This window comes from Phocoena sinus, chromosome 17 (genome assembly GCF_008692025.1).
Source record: "Phocoena sinus isolate mPhoSin1 chromosome 17, mPhoSin1.pri, whole genome shotgun sequence".
In the NCBI taxonomy this organism is placed as follows: Eukaryota; Metazoa; Chordata; class Mammalia; order Artiodactyla; family Phocoenidae; genus Phocoena; species Phocoena sinus.
Window position 1 is genome coordinate 34570847 of NC_045779.1, and position 16761 is coordinate 34587607.

At 37.4% G+C, this 16761-nt stretch overlaps 1 protein-coding gene across 3 annotated transcripts in view; it reads right to left on the reverse strand.

Annotated features, from left to right (window-relative positions):
- The window catches only part of PIP4P2 (phosphatidylinositol-4,5-bisphosphate 4-phosphatase 2), an 86008-nt gene that overhangs the window by 22019 nt on the left and 47228 nt on the right, over nt 1-16761 (reverse strand). For all 3 annotated transcript variants that reach the window (XM_032610046.1, XM_032610048.1, XM_032610049.1), the window contains exon 5: nt 2040-2092. In XM_032610046.1, the coding sequence (XP_032465937.1) occupies nt 2040-2092 (53 nt within the window). The remainder of the gene's footprint in view (nt 1-2039; nt 2093-16761) is intronic.

Consider the following 16761-nt stretch of genomic DNA (forward strand, 5'->3'; position numbering starts at 1 on the left):
TGCTATCCAGGATTTTTGTAAAGATTACAGCTAATATATATGTGTACACAAAGCAACAATCACTGTGCTTAGCACACAATCTGCTAATCATTAGAAGTTTTTTATTTTCTAAAAGATTTTTAAAATCTAATTTAATGTTCTTCATAAAGATATATGCAACTTAATTGTCTTCATTTTTGTGAAAACACAGATAACATACAGAAATATGGATTATTCACACACACGTGTATTTGGTATGTCCCTGAAGTATATATTTTTCTGTGCACTTATTTTGGGTTATCCACTTTGCTTCTCCATGTACAGACTTGTCCTGGATTCAGCTAAGTTAAGCATTCATATGATTAATTTCACAAATAAATAAAAAAGGAAATATCTGTTCCTTTGAAGCTAGAAATGTGCTATAAAGAAGTTATTCCCACAGGATTATATTTAGTTGGAATCAGATCTAGCACAAATAAATGGCGATATTTTGTTACATATATTCTACTTCTTAGACACTTTTTAATTCTTTCCTCCTATAAACCACTCTTAGGATTATTTTACTCTCAAAATAGATATAGTATTTATATTATTCTAAGGATCACAAAAATGTAACTATGAGCTGATATTTTTATTTTAAATATTAATTATCAAAACATTCCAGTCTAATTTCCTTTGCTTACTTTCCACACATGTAAGTGGAAAACAGTAATTTTTGAATTAAAATTTCATTATCAAAATAGATGCTGTGGGGGCTTCCCTGGTGGCGCAGTGGTTGAGAGTCCGCCTGCCAATGCAGGGGACATGGGTTCGTGCCCCAGTCCGGGAAGATCTCACATGCCGCAGAGCGGCTGGGCCCATGAGCCATGGCCACTGAGCCTGCGCGTCCAGAGCCTGTTTTCCCCAACAGGAGAGGCCACAACAGTGAGAGGCCCGTGTACCACAAGCAAAAAAAAAAATAGATGCTGTGCAGAAAAGAGTATAGCAGGCCTAACACTGCTATCCTTAGACAAGTTGGCTTGTAAGGTAAGCCCTGGCTGACACCTGGGAACTTAGATTTCAAAAAAGTTCTAACTATTCCCTTACTGATAAGAGTGGGTTGCTATACCTAAATTAATTGTACAACCAATATGGCTTATGCCAAATACCTGCTTTCCTTCTGGGAATATGGAATTGTGGCATGCGCTATGCAGCAGGTGCCTATGTGACCAGCTCCAATTAGACCTAATAAGCTTCTCTGGTCAAAAACGTTTCACATATGTTGTTAACAATTCATTGCTGGAGGAATGAAGTCCTGTTATGACTCCACTGGGAGAGGACTCTTAGAAGCTTGCTCCTGGTTTCCTCCAGATTTTGCCCCACATGCCTTTTTCTTTTGCTGATTTTGTTTTGCATACTTTCACCATAAAGCTGTGAGTATAACTGTATACTAAGTCCTATTAGTTCTCCTAGAAAGTCAAAATATCTTAGGGTGACTTGGGCGTCTCCCAACATAGATGGCATAAAATGTCTTTAATCAAAATGTCTTCTAGTTTCTCCCATTTTTATATTGCCTTTTGTTATTTTCCTTAGGTACACCATTTAGGAATATAGAGAAATTGACTGAAGAGAGATAAATAATTATAAAAACTTTGCCATCCAACTTCCTAATTATAAACCCCCCAAAATTTGGCTTTTTCTCCAAGATTAAAGTCCAATTTTTTTATACAGTCCATTTTAAAAATATAAATTTTAGATTATTTGCAACAGATTATATAACCACTTAGCACATTTGAAAATCATTACCAGGTTACTGATAATTTTAGTAATTTTCACTTTCTCTAAAGGTAAATTGATTTACCTTTAGAGAACAGATAATCCCAATCATTTCAATTTCAAAATGGAATATATTAATCAGTCCAAAGACGTCTTTTTTTTAGTCTTGAAAAGCATAAACATGTTAACCATACATTCATCCCATAGTATGTCTTAAAGTCAAAATTTACTTAAGTGAGAATTCTGAACTCTTTAAATTGTTCTCAAATATTTCCCAACATTATTTCCAGTGGTACAGAACTTACATTTTTTTGCAGTGTGGGCATTTTGCCAGAGTGTTGAACCTCAGTTCCATCCACTGTAAAACAAATAAGAAGAGAGGTTGAAAACAAAAACTGAAAACTATCCAATCTGATAAGATGTTTCTTTTAGTTCAAATGTCCTCAGGGATCACAGCAGAAGCCATCAACCTTTTCATAGTTATATGAGCTTTTCCCCTCCAACACATCTCCCCCTCCCTTGAAATAAAGGTTGGGATTCCCCTCTGAAACAGTTCCCACGATTTTTTCAAGGTTCTGATGCAATCTAGGTTTGCTTTACAATGAAAACTGGATGTAATGTTGAAATTCGGGTCATTTCATTCACCTTTATGTTTCAGTCCACTGCCAGAAAATAAAAACGTATTTCATGTACCTTCAATGTTGTTTTTCCTCTAAATATTGATGATTAGCTTTTTAAATACATGAGTATTCAGACTCATTACTAAAAATGCAACTATTCTATTTATGTAGAAAATGCACAAAGTAAATAAACTAAACAAGTTAGATACAGGTAGAACTAATGTCAGGAAGCTGCTTTCTGTTCTATAGTAGCTTATTCTATGTAACAAAATACATTTCTTCTACAGACAACTTTCTTTCAATTTTCTTCCCTGTAATGTAGGTAATAAAATGGGTTACCTTCCTCACAGTATTGTTATTCAGATGCTTGAAACAGCTTACTGGTAGTAAAGTCTTTGAAAGGAGGTACAATATACATTTAAAGTAAAACTTAAAAATTAAAAAAAATAAAGTAACTCTTTACCACAAAAAATATATTTCAAAATACCTTCCTCACCTTCCATCATTTGCTTTTCTATATATCTTCTTGTAAAGTGTATATTTCTTTTGTATAATTCCGTGTAGTACATTAGCAGTTTTATCAAAATAACTTTTCTTTCACTAAAATTAATTTTTGCTTAGGATTCCAGGTCACTCAGTTTTCTTCAAAACTCTCAAGTTCTAGGTATAGTAGAGCTTCAAAAAGTTATGCATATTCAAATGTTTTCCACATAACAGGGGAAAACTTTCAGAAAGTATGTGTTACTTGACTATTTTTTCTTTTTAATTTTTTAATGATTAGCTTTTTAAAAAGAACAAAAATAAATCTGAGTTTGTTTGGACTTCTTTTTCTTCATTTTTATTTCAAACCTCCTGAAAGTTACTTAACCTTGAAATAATCTCTCTCAGTCACAGTAGGAATATAAAGTCCCAAGGTAAATAAACTAGAAATGAAACTTTACATGAATGTTCACTCTTTTCACAATGATTATTTTTCAATATCTAGAATGTCAAACGAAGGCTACATTGTTTTTCAAGAAGCCTTAACTCTTTCTTTCAGCATTTATTTTATAACAAGTTAATTTATTCTTAATAGAAAAAATGCTTAAATTAATGTGCTAAACAGATTTACATAGATTTCTACAGAAATTGGCACCAGAACAGTAAGAAGTGAAGAATACAGAAATCTTACTAAGTACTTTTTCATGTTTTTGAAATTAGTTTTAGGGTAGTTGTTGAACTTGTAATGTCATTTCAAATTTTATTTATAAATAACAAACACGTTTTTCATTGTTAAGAGAAGCAAAGTGGCTGAGGAAGCAATTATGAAACCCTTAAGAGAAGAGTAACTCAATATCCAAGCTTGAAGGCTAACACACTGGCACAGAAAATCTAGAATTTTAGATGACCAACCTATGGGAGATTATTTAGTCCAATTTTATCATTTTAGCACAGATTATATATGATAAATTCAATTATTACTAACAAACAACTAAGACTCTGTTGTATGATTAGTAAGTTATACAGCCAGCAACCTAACACATCTGGTTTTGTTGTTATCTGTAAGTACTCATTTGAATGCCGCAAACTAAAAATAGAAAAATATTTATTATTAGAAATGTTTGTCATAATCTATTTGAATGAATGCAAATACCTGTGATTTTGAAAGGATTTACTACTATTCTCTTGTCTAAAATGCAGCCTCTGCACTCTTAAAATTTTACTGCCAAACCTTGAAGTGTCAATAGAAAAAAAATCTAATTTTTCCTGTTTTTTAATTGGATAAATTTGATATGTAACACTGTACAAATTTAATGTATATAGTCTACTACTTTGATATATATATATATCTTGTAACATGGTTGCCACTGTAGTGATATTTATCAATTACATAATTATAGTACAATATTATCGTCTCTATTCATTATTCTGTGTATTAGATCCCTGTGACTTATTTATTGTTACAAGTTTGTACTATCAATCTTATCCTCCACCTTCCATTCTCTGGTAGCCACCATTTTCCTGTTTTTCACAGGTTTGATTTTTTTTCAATTCTAGATATAAGGGGTATCATACAGTACTCGTCTTTCTCTGACTAGTGACTCATCTTGCTTAGCAAAATGTGCTCAGGGTCCCTCTATGTTGTCACAAATGGCAGGATATCCTCCTTTCCCATGGCTGAATAATATTCCATTGTGTATATATGTATCACATCTTTTTTATCCATTTATCCATTGTGGACATTTGTGCTGTTTCCATATTTTGGTTATTGTGAAAAATAGATAGATATTTTCTATCAGAACGATTAAAAGCAACTTCTCTAAAACCCAATTATTTTTAGTAGAGGTCTTCCAATATTTGGCTTATTTCTAACCATTCTGTATAACAGGTAAACTTAGTTTCCCCAAGATATATTTTTAAATCGATTTTAGAAGGCATGTAAGAAAGGTATACTGCTAAAACTAGTCATTTGATAGTACCCTACTAGGTTTTAATTTTTAATGGATACAATAGGCAACTGGTGTGATTATTTTAAAGTATGTTCAAGTTAAAACTGCTGCCACTCTCTGCTAAGCCACCAAACCATAGAACCGTGTGAACTAGTGAAGAAAATCTGAACCTGTCTGAAGGTACTACACTGGCCCATTTCAGGGCAAAGTTTGAGCCATCATCTATGATTCAGGCACATATTGTAGATTTTATTGGAAAATGTCAACTCTACACAGAATGTGGACTTGCCTTTCAACAGCAACAGTGAATACCTGCCCCACATAGATGCAATATTAAACTCTCTGCTGTTCAGTTGTCTTAAGAAACTTCTTTACATTCATGGAGGACTAGCTTGTATTACCTTTATTCTTCTGGAAAATTATTTTCTTTTTTTTTTTTTTGCAGTACATGGGCCTCTCACTGTTGTGGCCTCTCCCTTTGTGGAGCACAGGCTCTGGACGCACAGGCTCAGTGGCCATGGCTCACGGGCCTAGCCGCTCTGCGGCATGTGGGATCTTCCTGGACCGGGGCACGAACCCATGTCCCCTGCATCGGCAGGCGGACTCTCAACCACTGCGCCACCAGGGAAGCCCCTGGAAAATTATTTTCTAAGCAATGTCTCCTAAAACATTGGTCTGGCTAGGCAATCCCCTCAAAATTGCTTGCACATACTAGATAAAACTTCCTCTTGGACTTTAACATTATTTATTTAACATAAGAAATTAAGTTTAATTAATTTAATTATAATAATTAAGTTAATTATTATTTAATCATTTAACATTGTTTATTATTATTTTAACATATTACATAATAAAAGTGCTAAAGAATATAACTATAAAAATTCTGCTTGATTTTTTTTTTTTTTTTTTTTTTGGCGATATGCGGGCCTCTCACTGTTGTGGCCTCTCCCCTTGCGGAGCACAGGCTCCGGACGCGCAGGCTCAGTGGCCATGGCTCACGGGCCCAGCCACTCCGTGGCATGTGGGATCTCCCGGACCAGGGCACGAACCCGTGTCCCCTGCATCAGCAGGCAGACTCTCAACCACTGTGCCACCACGGAAGCCCTCTGCTTAATTTTTTTATCCTAGCAATTCCCAATGATCCTGGAACTCTTTACTGGCATAACACTTATTATTATCCTATAAAATGAGTGTTCTAATGAATACACTTTGGAAAACACAAATCTAGCTTTTCTCAACATTATCCATGGTTCCAGCCAGGCTGTTAAATGAATACTGTGAAGTGAATTCCTAGTAAATTTAATTTTAGCATTAGAACAGTGATATTATATTACATTGTATTATGTTATTATAAATGAAGAATATTGTTGAGGACACAGTCCATTATAATGTTGTTTTATCTTAATCCATGGGAATAATTCTCTCTTAGGTCTCAGTATTCCAGTAAAAGCTCCTATGTGAACTTTTATGAAAACTTCACAAATATCTTATAATACAGCAGTCCCCAACTTTTCTGGCACCAGGGACCGGTTTCGTGGAAGACAATTTTTCCATGGACCGGGGGAAGGGGGGGAAGGGATGGTTTCGGTATGATTCAAGCACATTATATTTATTGTGCATTTTGTTTCTATTATCATTACATTGTAATATATAATGAAATAATTATACAACTCACCATAATGCAGAATCAGTGGAAGCCCTGAGCTTGTTTTCCTGCAAATAGATGGTCCCATCGGGGCGTGATGGGAGACAGTGACACCGGAAGTGTGTTGCTTCTGTCCAGTCTACTCTGTAATCTCGTTTTGGTTGCTGTCACTGCAGAAAACCCTGCTTCACAAAGACAGGATGTTGGAAATGGAAGCAGGCTTTTCAGTGCTTTTGTGGCAATCTCAGGATATTCTGCCTTGACTTTAATCCAGAACGTATGGAGATTTGAAGTTGTCTCAAACATACTTTTAAGGCCACCGTCATCTTCAGTCTGAAGAAGTTGATCCTCTTCTAGCACGGACAAAATTGATTCAGCTGGCTTATTCACAAGTGGGTCACAGATCCATTCCTTCCCAATTCAGGGGTCTTTTCTGGTTGGGAAGTAATGCTCAAACTCTTCTGATCATTTTGAGATAGGTGATCATGCACCAGCTGGGAAAAAGAAGGCCCTGGCTCAGTCTCTTTCAAAATTTCTGCTTATGTTTGAAACATGACAAAAACCCCAATGTTCACTCATCGCCCCCATAATTCCAGTTTGGCTTTGAATGTAGCCACTTTATCTGCCAAATTGAACACAGTTGTCATTCTCCCCTGAAGTGACAGATTGAGTTCGTTGACCAGGTTGAATATGTCACACAAGTAAGCAAGTTTTGCAACCCATTCTGTATCACTGAAATGTGCAGCCAGTGGTGGCTTTTTCTAAAAGAAATCTCTGGAGCGGCTCTCGTAACTCAGAAACTCTGGTTAGTGATCTACGTTTAGAAAGCCATCTCACTTCTCTGTATAAGAGAAGACCTGTGTGCTCTGTGTCCCTCTCCTCACAGAGCCACGCAAACAGATGTGAGTTAAGAGCATGTACTTTAATGTGGTTGATAATTTTAATCACATCCTGCAAAACGTTGTTAAATTCAGGTGATATTTTTCAGCTAGCCAGCATTTCTCTATGGATGACACAGTGTGTAGACTCACATTCAGAAGCAACCTCCTTGACCAGACTAGTGAAACCAGAAAGTCGTCCAGTCACTGCAGCTGCTCCGTCTGCATATCCAGACACAAAATGACCAATTCAGTTTTCCTGATATGTAATCATTCAAAAACTTGAATAGTTCTACAGCTGTGGTGTTGATTGGCAACAAAATTGCACATAACATACACTCATGCACATCCTCCTGAAAAATATATCACACAAAAGCGAGCATTGTTGCCTTGCTGTCAACATCAGTAGACTCGTCAACCTGGGTTGCATACCACGGTGACCCATTAATTCTCTCTGACAATTGTGCCTCAATATCCTCTGCTAATTCATCTAGTTATGGTATTAGCTGAAGAGGAACACGTATCACCTTCTGAATTGCAGCCTCTCCTAAAAGTTCACGACAAACGTCCTTATCAGTAGGCAGGATCAACTCTTCACCAATAGTAAAGGGTTTCTTAGCTTTAGCAATGCGGTTAGCCACTAAGAATGATGCTCTCAATGCAGACACATTTGATGAAGTGGTGGCCTTCAATAATTGCTTCTGTTCTTCATGTTCACATTTTTTTCTTTTGAAAGACTCCAAAGACTTGTCTTTTAATGCAGGGTGCTAGGTCTCCCTGTGGTGAAGCAGTTTTGAAGGTTTCATGGCTTCGTTGGCTAGCTGGTCGCCACATATTATACAAAGCAGACTTGCAGAATGTGAATCACCTGTGGCAATGAACCTATAATTTAAGTAGGACTCTTGGTATTTTCTTTTAAATGCAGCTTTCTTTTCGTTGGCAGTATTAGAGTCTTCTGCTGTCTAATCATTGAGTCTCTCCCCCTTTTCAAAGAAGCTCTCCAGCAACGTTTGTTTTTTACTCATTTTGGCTAGGGTTAGCTTGTGGGCTTACCAAAACTGTGACTGAGACAAGTGTGCAGCGTGGGAAAGAGGCGCAGATGGAAGTGGTAGACAAAATAATGGGCGGGCCATGCACGGACTAAAATAAGTGTAGGATTCTGACTTAAAGCCTGCCATTAGATGCAGCTGTACAACTGAAGTACATCAACTCACTTGCCACCATAATGCCTGCCACCAGATGCAGCTTAATTGTCACTTGCCACTCACTGATAGGGTTTTGATATGAGTCTGCAAGCAATTGATTTATTATGGTCTTTGTGCCATCAAACTTCTCTGCTAATGATAATCTGTATTTGCAGCCACTCCCCAGCGCTAGCATTGCTGCCTTAGCTCCACCTCAGATCATTAGGCATTAGATTCTCATAAGGAACTTGCAACCCAGATCCCTCATGTGCGCAGTTCATAGTAGGGTTTGCACTCCTGTGAGAATCTAATGCTGCTGCTGATCTGACAGGACGCAGAGCTCAGGCAGTAATGCAAGCAATGGGGAGCAGCTGTAAATACAGATGAAGTTTCTCTCGCTGGCCTGCTGCTCACCTCCTGCTCTACGGCCCAGTTCCTAACAGGCCACAGACGACTATCAGTCCGTGACCCAGGAGTTGGGGACCCCTGTTGTAATAGATTATGTTTTCCTCCTTTCATTAACCATAGAAGGCTCATAGCTAACATTCAGTAAAATTTTATCAACTACACAGGAATAAATATTATGCGTACTTATACACTTATGCATGACCATCATATTTCTGTCCTATTTTTCATTCTCCCTGACCATTTCATATTTTATTTTTCAATGCTATTGGACTTTGTAATTTTTCTCAATTGCTTTTGGGCCTTGTAAGCCAAGGCTGAAACAAAGTATGGAATAAATAGATGAATTATCCTATTAGTTAAAAACTTGAAGGGCAAAGACTACTACAAAGAATGTAAGATTACTTGGATCAGCATAATAACAAGGATAAGGTGAAGTTTTCAAGTCAAAATTAATAGTTTCCAGGTCTGTTTATTTTTTATTTTTTGTGCTGTACGCAGGCCTCTCACTGTTGTGGCCTCTCCCGTTGTGGAGCACAGGTTCCGGACGCACAGGCTCAGCAGCCATGGCTCATGGGCCCAGCCGCTCCGCGGAATGTGGGATCTTCCCGGACCGGGGCACGAACCCATGGCCCCTGCAATGGCAGGCGGACGCTCAACCACCGCGCCACCAGGGAAGCCCCAGGTCTGTTTATTTTTTGTAACACTCAGTATCTCTCATTAGTCTGAAACTCTCCAAGGTAATAGCCACCCTAAAGGTATGTACTCTGTTCTAGTCACCAAAAACTTTGTTTTCTGGGAATTTTGAAATAATCTTTAAATACCACACGTTAATCCAAAACACCCTTTCCTGCCAAAGACTTAAAGTTTTAAAATCATAATTACTATGCTAATATGATTCAGGTGCCTGCACTGAATATTAAGTAAGAAGGAGCTTACTTTTAGAAGTTCATTTCTGACTTGCAAATTACTTTAGTAATTTTCTTCTGTGGAGAAAATATCTAAATGCATAAATTTTAATAAAAGCCATGTCACACACATCTATCTAACCTCTCAACTTGGATCATTCTCTAGAATTCACTTCCAGATGATTTCAAAAACTTAAATATAAACCTTTGTAAGAGTTGTCTTTAATTTTACTTTTTTCCTCATTCCCTCATCTATACTAATATCAGTATAGCCAATTCTTTCTCAAATTCTTTATGCTATTCATGACTATCATCATCACTTTTCTGAATAATAAAACCTAAATATCTGGTCTTGTGTTTCTTCAGGCTTGCCCATATGCAATCTATTATAGACATAGCATCAATACACACAAAATTAATTATAAAGCCCTGCTTTAGCTTTCCATTACTCTTAGGATAATTTCACTTCCTCTAGGCTAGATGCTTCCGTATGTACACTAAGAACACTCCATATTTCTCTGCTTAGCCTAACTAGATTTCATATAATTATTGTTTTAATTTTCTTTCTCCTATTAGACTGGAAAAATCCCATAAGGGCAGGGGACACAGCATGTAGCCCAGTGTCTGGTACACACTCAATATATATGTTTGAAAAAATGAAATCGGCTCACTTACAATATGTCTTATAAGGACTATCCATGCCAAGGATTTGGAATATAAAACATAACTGGGCAAAAATGCAAATGCAAGGTAATTGTGGAAGGGAACTCACTGAAGTAAGCTGAAAAAATCTATTTTGAAGAGTTTTAAATGATATTTCAAATGAAATATGCTTGCATATAAGAAAGAAAAAGATAGTAAATATATTTTATTTATATTTAAATTAGTCGATTAATTCATATATATCAATACTTACAGAGGGAGTAATCCTATAGTAAATCAATAGTGATTTCTTTTTCTTTTTTTAACATCTAAATATTTTCCTTTTATCTATTTATTTACTTTTAAACATCTTTATTCGAGTATAATTGCTTTACAATGGTGCGTTAGTTTCTGCCTTATAGCAAAGTGAATTAGCTATACATATACATATATCACCATACCTCCTCCATCTTGTGTCTCCCTCCCACCCTCCCTATCCCACCTCTCTAGTTGGTCACAAAGCACTGAGCTAATCTCCCTGTCCTATGTGGCTGCTTCCCACTAGCTATCTATTTTACATTTGGTAGTGTATATATGTCCATGCCACTCTCTTTGTCCCAGCTTACCCTTCCCACTCCCTGTGTCCTCAAGTCCACTCTCTATGTCTGCGTCTTTCTTCCTGTCCTGTCCCTAGGTTCTTCACAATCAATTTTTTTTTTAGAGTCTATATATATATATGTGTTAGCATACGGTATTAGTTTTTCTCTTTCTGACTTACTTCACTTTGTATGACAGACTCTAGGTCCATCCACCTCACTACAAATAACTCAATTTCGTTTCTTTTTATGGCTGAGTAATATTCCTCTATATATATGTGCTACATCTTCTTTATCCATTCATCTGTTGATGGACACTTAGGTTGCTTCCACGTCCTGGCTATTGTAAATAGTGCTGCAATGAACATTGTGGTACATGACTCTTTTTGAATTATGGTTTTCTCAGGGTATATGCCAAGTAGTGGAATTTCTGGGTCGTATGGTAGTTCTATTTTTAGTTTTTTAAGGAACCTCTATACTGTTCTCCATAGTGGCTGAATCAATTTATATTCCCACCAATAGTGCAAGAGGGTTCCCTTTTCTCCACACCCTCTCCAGCATTTATTGTTTGTAGGTTTTTTGTTTGTTTGTTTGTTTTTTTGCGGGACGTGGGCCTCTCACTGTTGTGGCCTCCCCCGTTGCGGAGCACAGGCTCCAGACGCACAGGCTCAGTGGCCATGGCTCACGGGCCTAGCCGCTCCGTGGCACGTGGGATCTTCCCGGACCAGGGCATGAACCCATGTCCCCTGGATCGGCAGGCAGACTCTCAACCACTGCACCACCAGGGAAGCCCCTGTTTGTAGGTTTTTTATGATGGCCATTCTGACTGGTGTTAGGTGATACCTCACTGTAGTTTTGATTTGCATTTCTCTAATGATTACTGACATTGAGCATCCTATCATGTGTTTGTTGGCCATCTGTATGTCTTCTTTGGAGAAATGTCTGTTTAGGTCTTCTGCCCATTTTTGGATTGGGTTGTTTGTTTATTTGATATTGAGCTGCATGAGCTGCTTGTAAATTTTGGAGATTAATCCTTTGTCAATTGCTTCATTTGTAAATATTTTTCCCATTCTGAGGGTTGTCTTTTCATATTGTTTATGTTTTCCTTTGCTGTGCAAAAGCATTTAAGTTTCATTAGGTCCCATTTGTTTATTTTTGTTTTTATTTCCATTTCTCTAAGAGGTAGGTCAAAAAGGAACTTGCGGGCTTCCCTGGTGGAGCAGTGGTTGAGAGTCTGCCTGCTGACGCAGGGGACACAGGTGCGTGCCCCGGTCCGGGAAGATCCCACATGCCGGGGAGTGGCTGGGCCCGTGAGCCATGGCCGCTAAGCCTGTGCGTCCGGAGCCTGTGTTCCGCAACGGGAAAGGCCACAACAGTGAGAGGCCCACGTAGCCCCAAAAAAATGGACCTTGCTGCGATTTATGTCATAGAGTGTTCTGCCTGTGTTTTCCTATAAGCGTTTTATAGTGTCTGGCCTTACATTTAGGTCTTAAATTCATTATGAGTTTATTTTTGTGAATGTTGTTTAGGAGTGTTCTAATTTCATTCTCTTACATGTACCTGTCCAGTTTTTCCAGCCCCACTTATTGAAGAGGCCATCTTTTCTCCATCACATATTCTTGTCTCCTTATCAAAGATAAGGTAACCATATGTGCGTGGGTTTATCTCTGGGCTTTCTATCCTGTTCCATTGATCTATATTTCTGTTTTTGTGCCAGTACCATACTGTCTTGATTACTGTAGCTTCAGTATAGTCTGAAGTCCAGGACCCTGATTCCTCCAGCTCCATTTTTTTCTCAAGTTTGCTTTGGCTGTTTCAGGTTTTTGTGCTTCCAAACAAATTGTGAAATTTTTTGTTCTAGTTCTGTGAAAAATGCCAGTGGTAGTTTGATAGGGATTGCATTGAATCTGTAGATTGCTTTAGATAGTAGAGTCATTTTCACAATGTTGATTCTTCCAATCCAAGAATATGGTATATCTCTCCATCTGTTTGTATCATCTTTAATTTCTTTCATCAGTGTATTATAGTTTTCTGCATACAGGTCTTTTGTCTCCTTAGGTAGGTTTATTCCTAGGTATTTTATTCTCCTTTCATCACTTTAAATATGTCCTGCCAGACCCTTGTGGCTTGCAGAGTTTCTGCTGAAAGATCAGCTGTTAACCTTATGGGATTCCCTTGCATGTCATTTGTTGTTTTTTCCTTGCTGCTTTTAATATTTTTTTCTTTGTATTTAATTTTTGATAGCTTGATTAATATTTGTCTTGGCGTGTTTCTCCTTGGATTTATCCTGTATGGCACTCTCTGCACTCCCTGGACTTGACTGACTATTCCATTTCCCATATTAGGGAAGTTTTCAACTATAGTCTCTTCAAATATGTTCTCAGTCCCTTTCTTTTTCTCTTTTTCTTCTGGGACCCCTATAATTCGAATGTTGGTGCATTTAATGTTGTCCCAGATGTCTCTGAGACTGTCCTCAATTCTTTTCATTCTTTTTTTCTTTATTCTGCTCTGCAGTAGTTATTTCCACTATTTTATCTTCCAGGTCACTTATCCGTTCTTCTGCCTCAGTTTCTTGTATTTTCTCCATTCTATTTCGAAGATTTTGGATCACCTTTCCTATCCTTACTCTGAATTCTTTTTCAGGTACACTACCTATTTCCTCTTCATTTGTTTGGTCTGGTGGGTTTTTACCTTGCTCCTTCATCTGCTGTATGCTTCTCTGACTTCTCATTTTGCTTAACTTACTGTGTTTGGGGTCTCCTTTTTGCAGGCCACAGGTTCGTAGTTCCCATTGCTTTTGGTGTCGGCCTCTAGTGGCTAAGATTGGTTCAGTGGGTTGTGTAGGCTTCCTGGTGGAGGGGACTGGTGCCAGTGTTCTGGTGGATGAGGCTGGATCTTGTCTTTCTGGTGGCAGGACCACATCCAGTGGTGTGTTTTGGGGTGTTTGTGACCTTATGATTTTAGGCAGCCTCTCTGCTAATGGGCGGGGTCGTGTTCCTGCCTTGCTAGTTGTTTGGCATAGGATGTCCAGCACTGTAGCTTGCTGGTTGTTGAGTGAAGCTGGGTCTTAGTGTTGAGATGGAGATCTCTGGGAGAGCTCTCGCCATTTGATATTACATGGAACTGGAAGGTCTCTGTTGGACCAATGTCCTGAACTTGGCTCTCCCACCTCAGAGACACAAGCCTGACACCCAGCCGGTGCACCAAGACCCTGTCAGCCACAAGGCTAGCTTCCACTGTCACAAACTTTGGACAAATGTCTTTACTACTGCTCTCAGCAATCTTGTGAATATGCTATTATTCTCCCCATTTTCAGATGAGGAAATCAGAATTTAGCAAAGTTACATAACTTGCCCAGCATCACATAGTCAGGCTTTAGTATGGCCAGGACCCAAATCCAAACCTAATTCTCAATAGTGATTTTTTAAAAAGAAATTTTTAAAAAAGAAATCTTTTCACTATCCCCACCAAATATATCCCCTAATTGATGTACTTGGTCACTGACTTAATCAATAAAATATAAATGCAAGGAAGAAGATTTATCTTATCCTAGTAGATCAGAAAAATCATAGAAATTCTGGTTAAATGTAATAAGTTGGACAAATGCATGCATTTGTATTTCCTTTCCCAAACCTGACTAAAATGACAGTAAATTGTGTTTACAAATGTAAAATACCATAAGAACAAATAGAATCCGAAGAGAAATTACCTTGAATTTTCAGACAGTGGAAAGCTGATGGAGACTTGGTAACAAACTGAAAGGGATGCTGAAACCTGATTGCCTAAAGAGAGATATCCAATGAAAAGCAGGCTGATTCAACTGAAGAACTACAAAATAGTTCAGACCTTGGGACTCCAAGGTGCTTTCAAAGATAGGAGTTGGGGGTAGTGATAAAAACAGGAGTATCAGTTCTAGACTCTTCCCTCCATATCACAAAACCAAAAACCCCTCCCTCCCCAACACATGCAAGAGAAGAGTGATTTATTCTCTCAAAGAAGAAGGACTGTGAACTTAGGAACACCAGGCACAGCAGAAGGCAAGAATAAGACACCATTCTAAAAACAAAGGAGTTAAATAAGTCTACAGTCTGAACAGTAGATGAGACCTTCATTCCTATTATCCTTTCTTAGCTCCTAGAATGCTGTCTCCCAGATATACCTCTTACAAGAAGTCAGAGGATTATTCCCCAGAGAAACTTGCCCTAAAAAAAAAAAAAAAGACATTGATACTAATAGTTGGCAGTTCTTCAAGAAAAGAGAAAAAGGAGAAGAGGAAGAAGAAAGATGAGGAGGAGGAGGAAAGAGAAGAAGAAAGGAAAAAGGGAGGGAGGGAGGAAAGAAAGGAAGGAAGGAAGGAGAAAAAGTTTAGCCCCTGCTGCATACTTAGAGATTCCAATCAGTAACTTGCTCTCATATATAAATGAGCTCCTCATTAAAACCTCTATCAGAAAATAAAAACAAATAGAAGCAATGGAGAGAAAATAGAGACAAGGCATAAAGAAGAATAATACCTCAGAAAACATAACTAATAGCTTCAGAAAGATGCCATAAAGAAGAGAATGTGATTTAGAAAAAAGAAAAATTAATCAGAGAACACAGGAGAACTCTTAGAAATTAAAAATTAATTTAGATCATCTGAAATTTAAAATTTTAATTAAGTTTAGAAGATATAGTTGAGGAAATTTCCCTGTAAGTAAAAGAAAAAGCCAAAACTGAAAAGTATATTAAAAAAAAAAAAGAGAGAGAGAGAAAGAGAGAGAGTGTGTATGTCAATTCAGGTGATCTAATCTCAGGGGTTGTAGAAAGATGGAAGAAAGAAAATGGAGTGGACTATAAAAGGATTCACTGAGTAGCCAGACAATGAGGTCAAAAAGATTCTCCTTAAGGCACATTCTAATACTATTTCAGAACCTTGGAGAAATGAAAGAGGAAAATAAGAGAAAATAAAGAGAGAAAAATAGGTCCATGGTAAGGGTCAGGAGCCAACAGCAGTTGATCTTCCCATCAACAGTGGAGCAAAGCCCTCAAATTTCTAAGGAAAGAATTGGCAACCTATAATTCTACATCTGGACAAATTATAACATGAAAATAGGGTTAGATTAAAAACTGTTTAAGAAGTAAAAGGTTCAAATTTATTTCTCTGCATCTTTTCTCAGAAAGCTAAGAGAGGATGTGCTCCAACAAAATAAAGCAATAAACCAAGAACTGTAAGGATGGCAGAGGATCCAACACAGGAAAGAGGTAATAGGAATTCCTAAGATAAGATGAAGGGAAGTCACAGGATGACAGCTGTGTAGGAGGAAGTCTAAATAATAGATTCCCTGACCCATTTGACTATATTGACAGGAATTTTGTAGTTCTATGAAAGAATATGAGAAGAACTAGTGATTTGTACATAAAAAATTAAAACAAATCTAAAAGAGGGAGGGACAGGAGAGAAATGTAACATATTACTTGGCTCAGCTGTGAACACAATTTACCTAATCATAAAAAATGTAAAGACTAAGTATTAAATAAATAAAATATTATAACTCTACTGGGAGTATGAAAGTGGAGAAAGGACTATGAGAGCAGGCAGGGTGGTAAGAGTGCTAAATCTTCAACCTGCGTTTTACAAAGTAATAGGTAATATCTAAAACTGCTTAATCAAAAAGAAAAAAACAAGCAAACAATTTAAACACATGGAAGTACATACCAGAAGAGCAGCTGAAAGAGTCAAA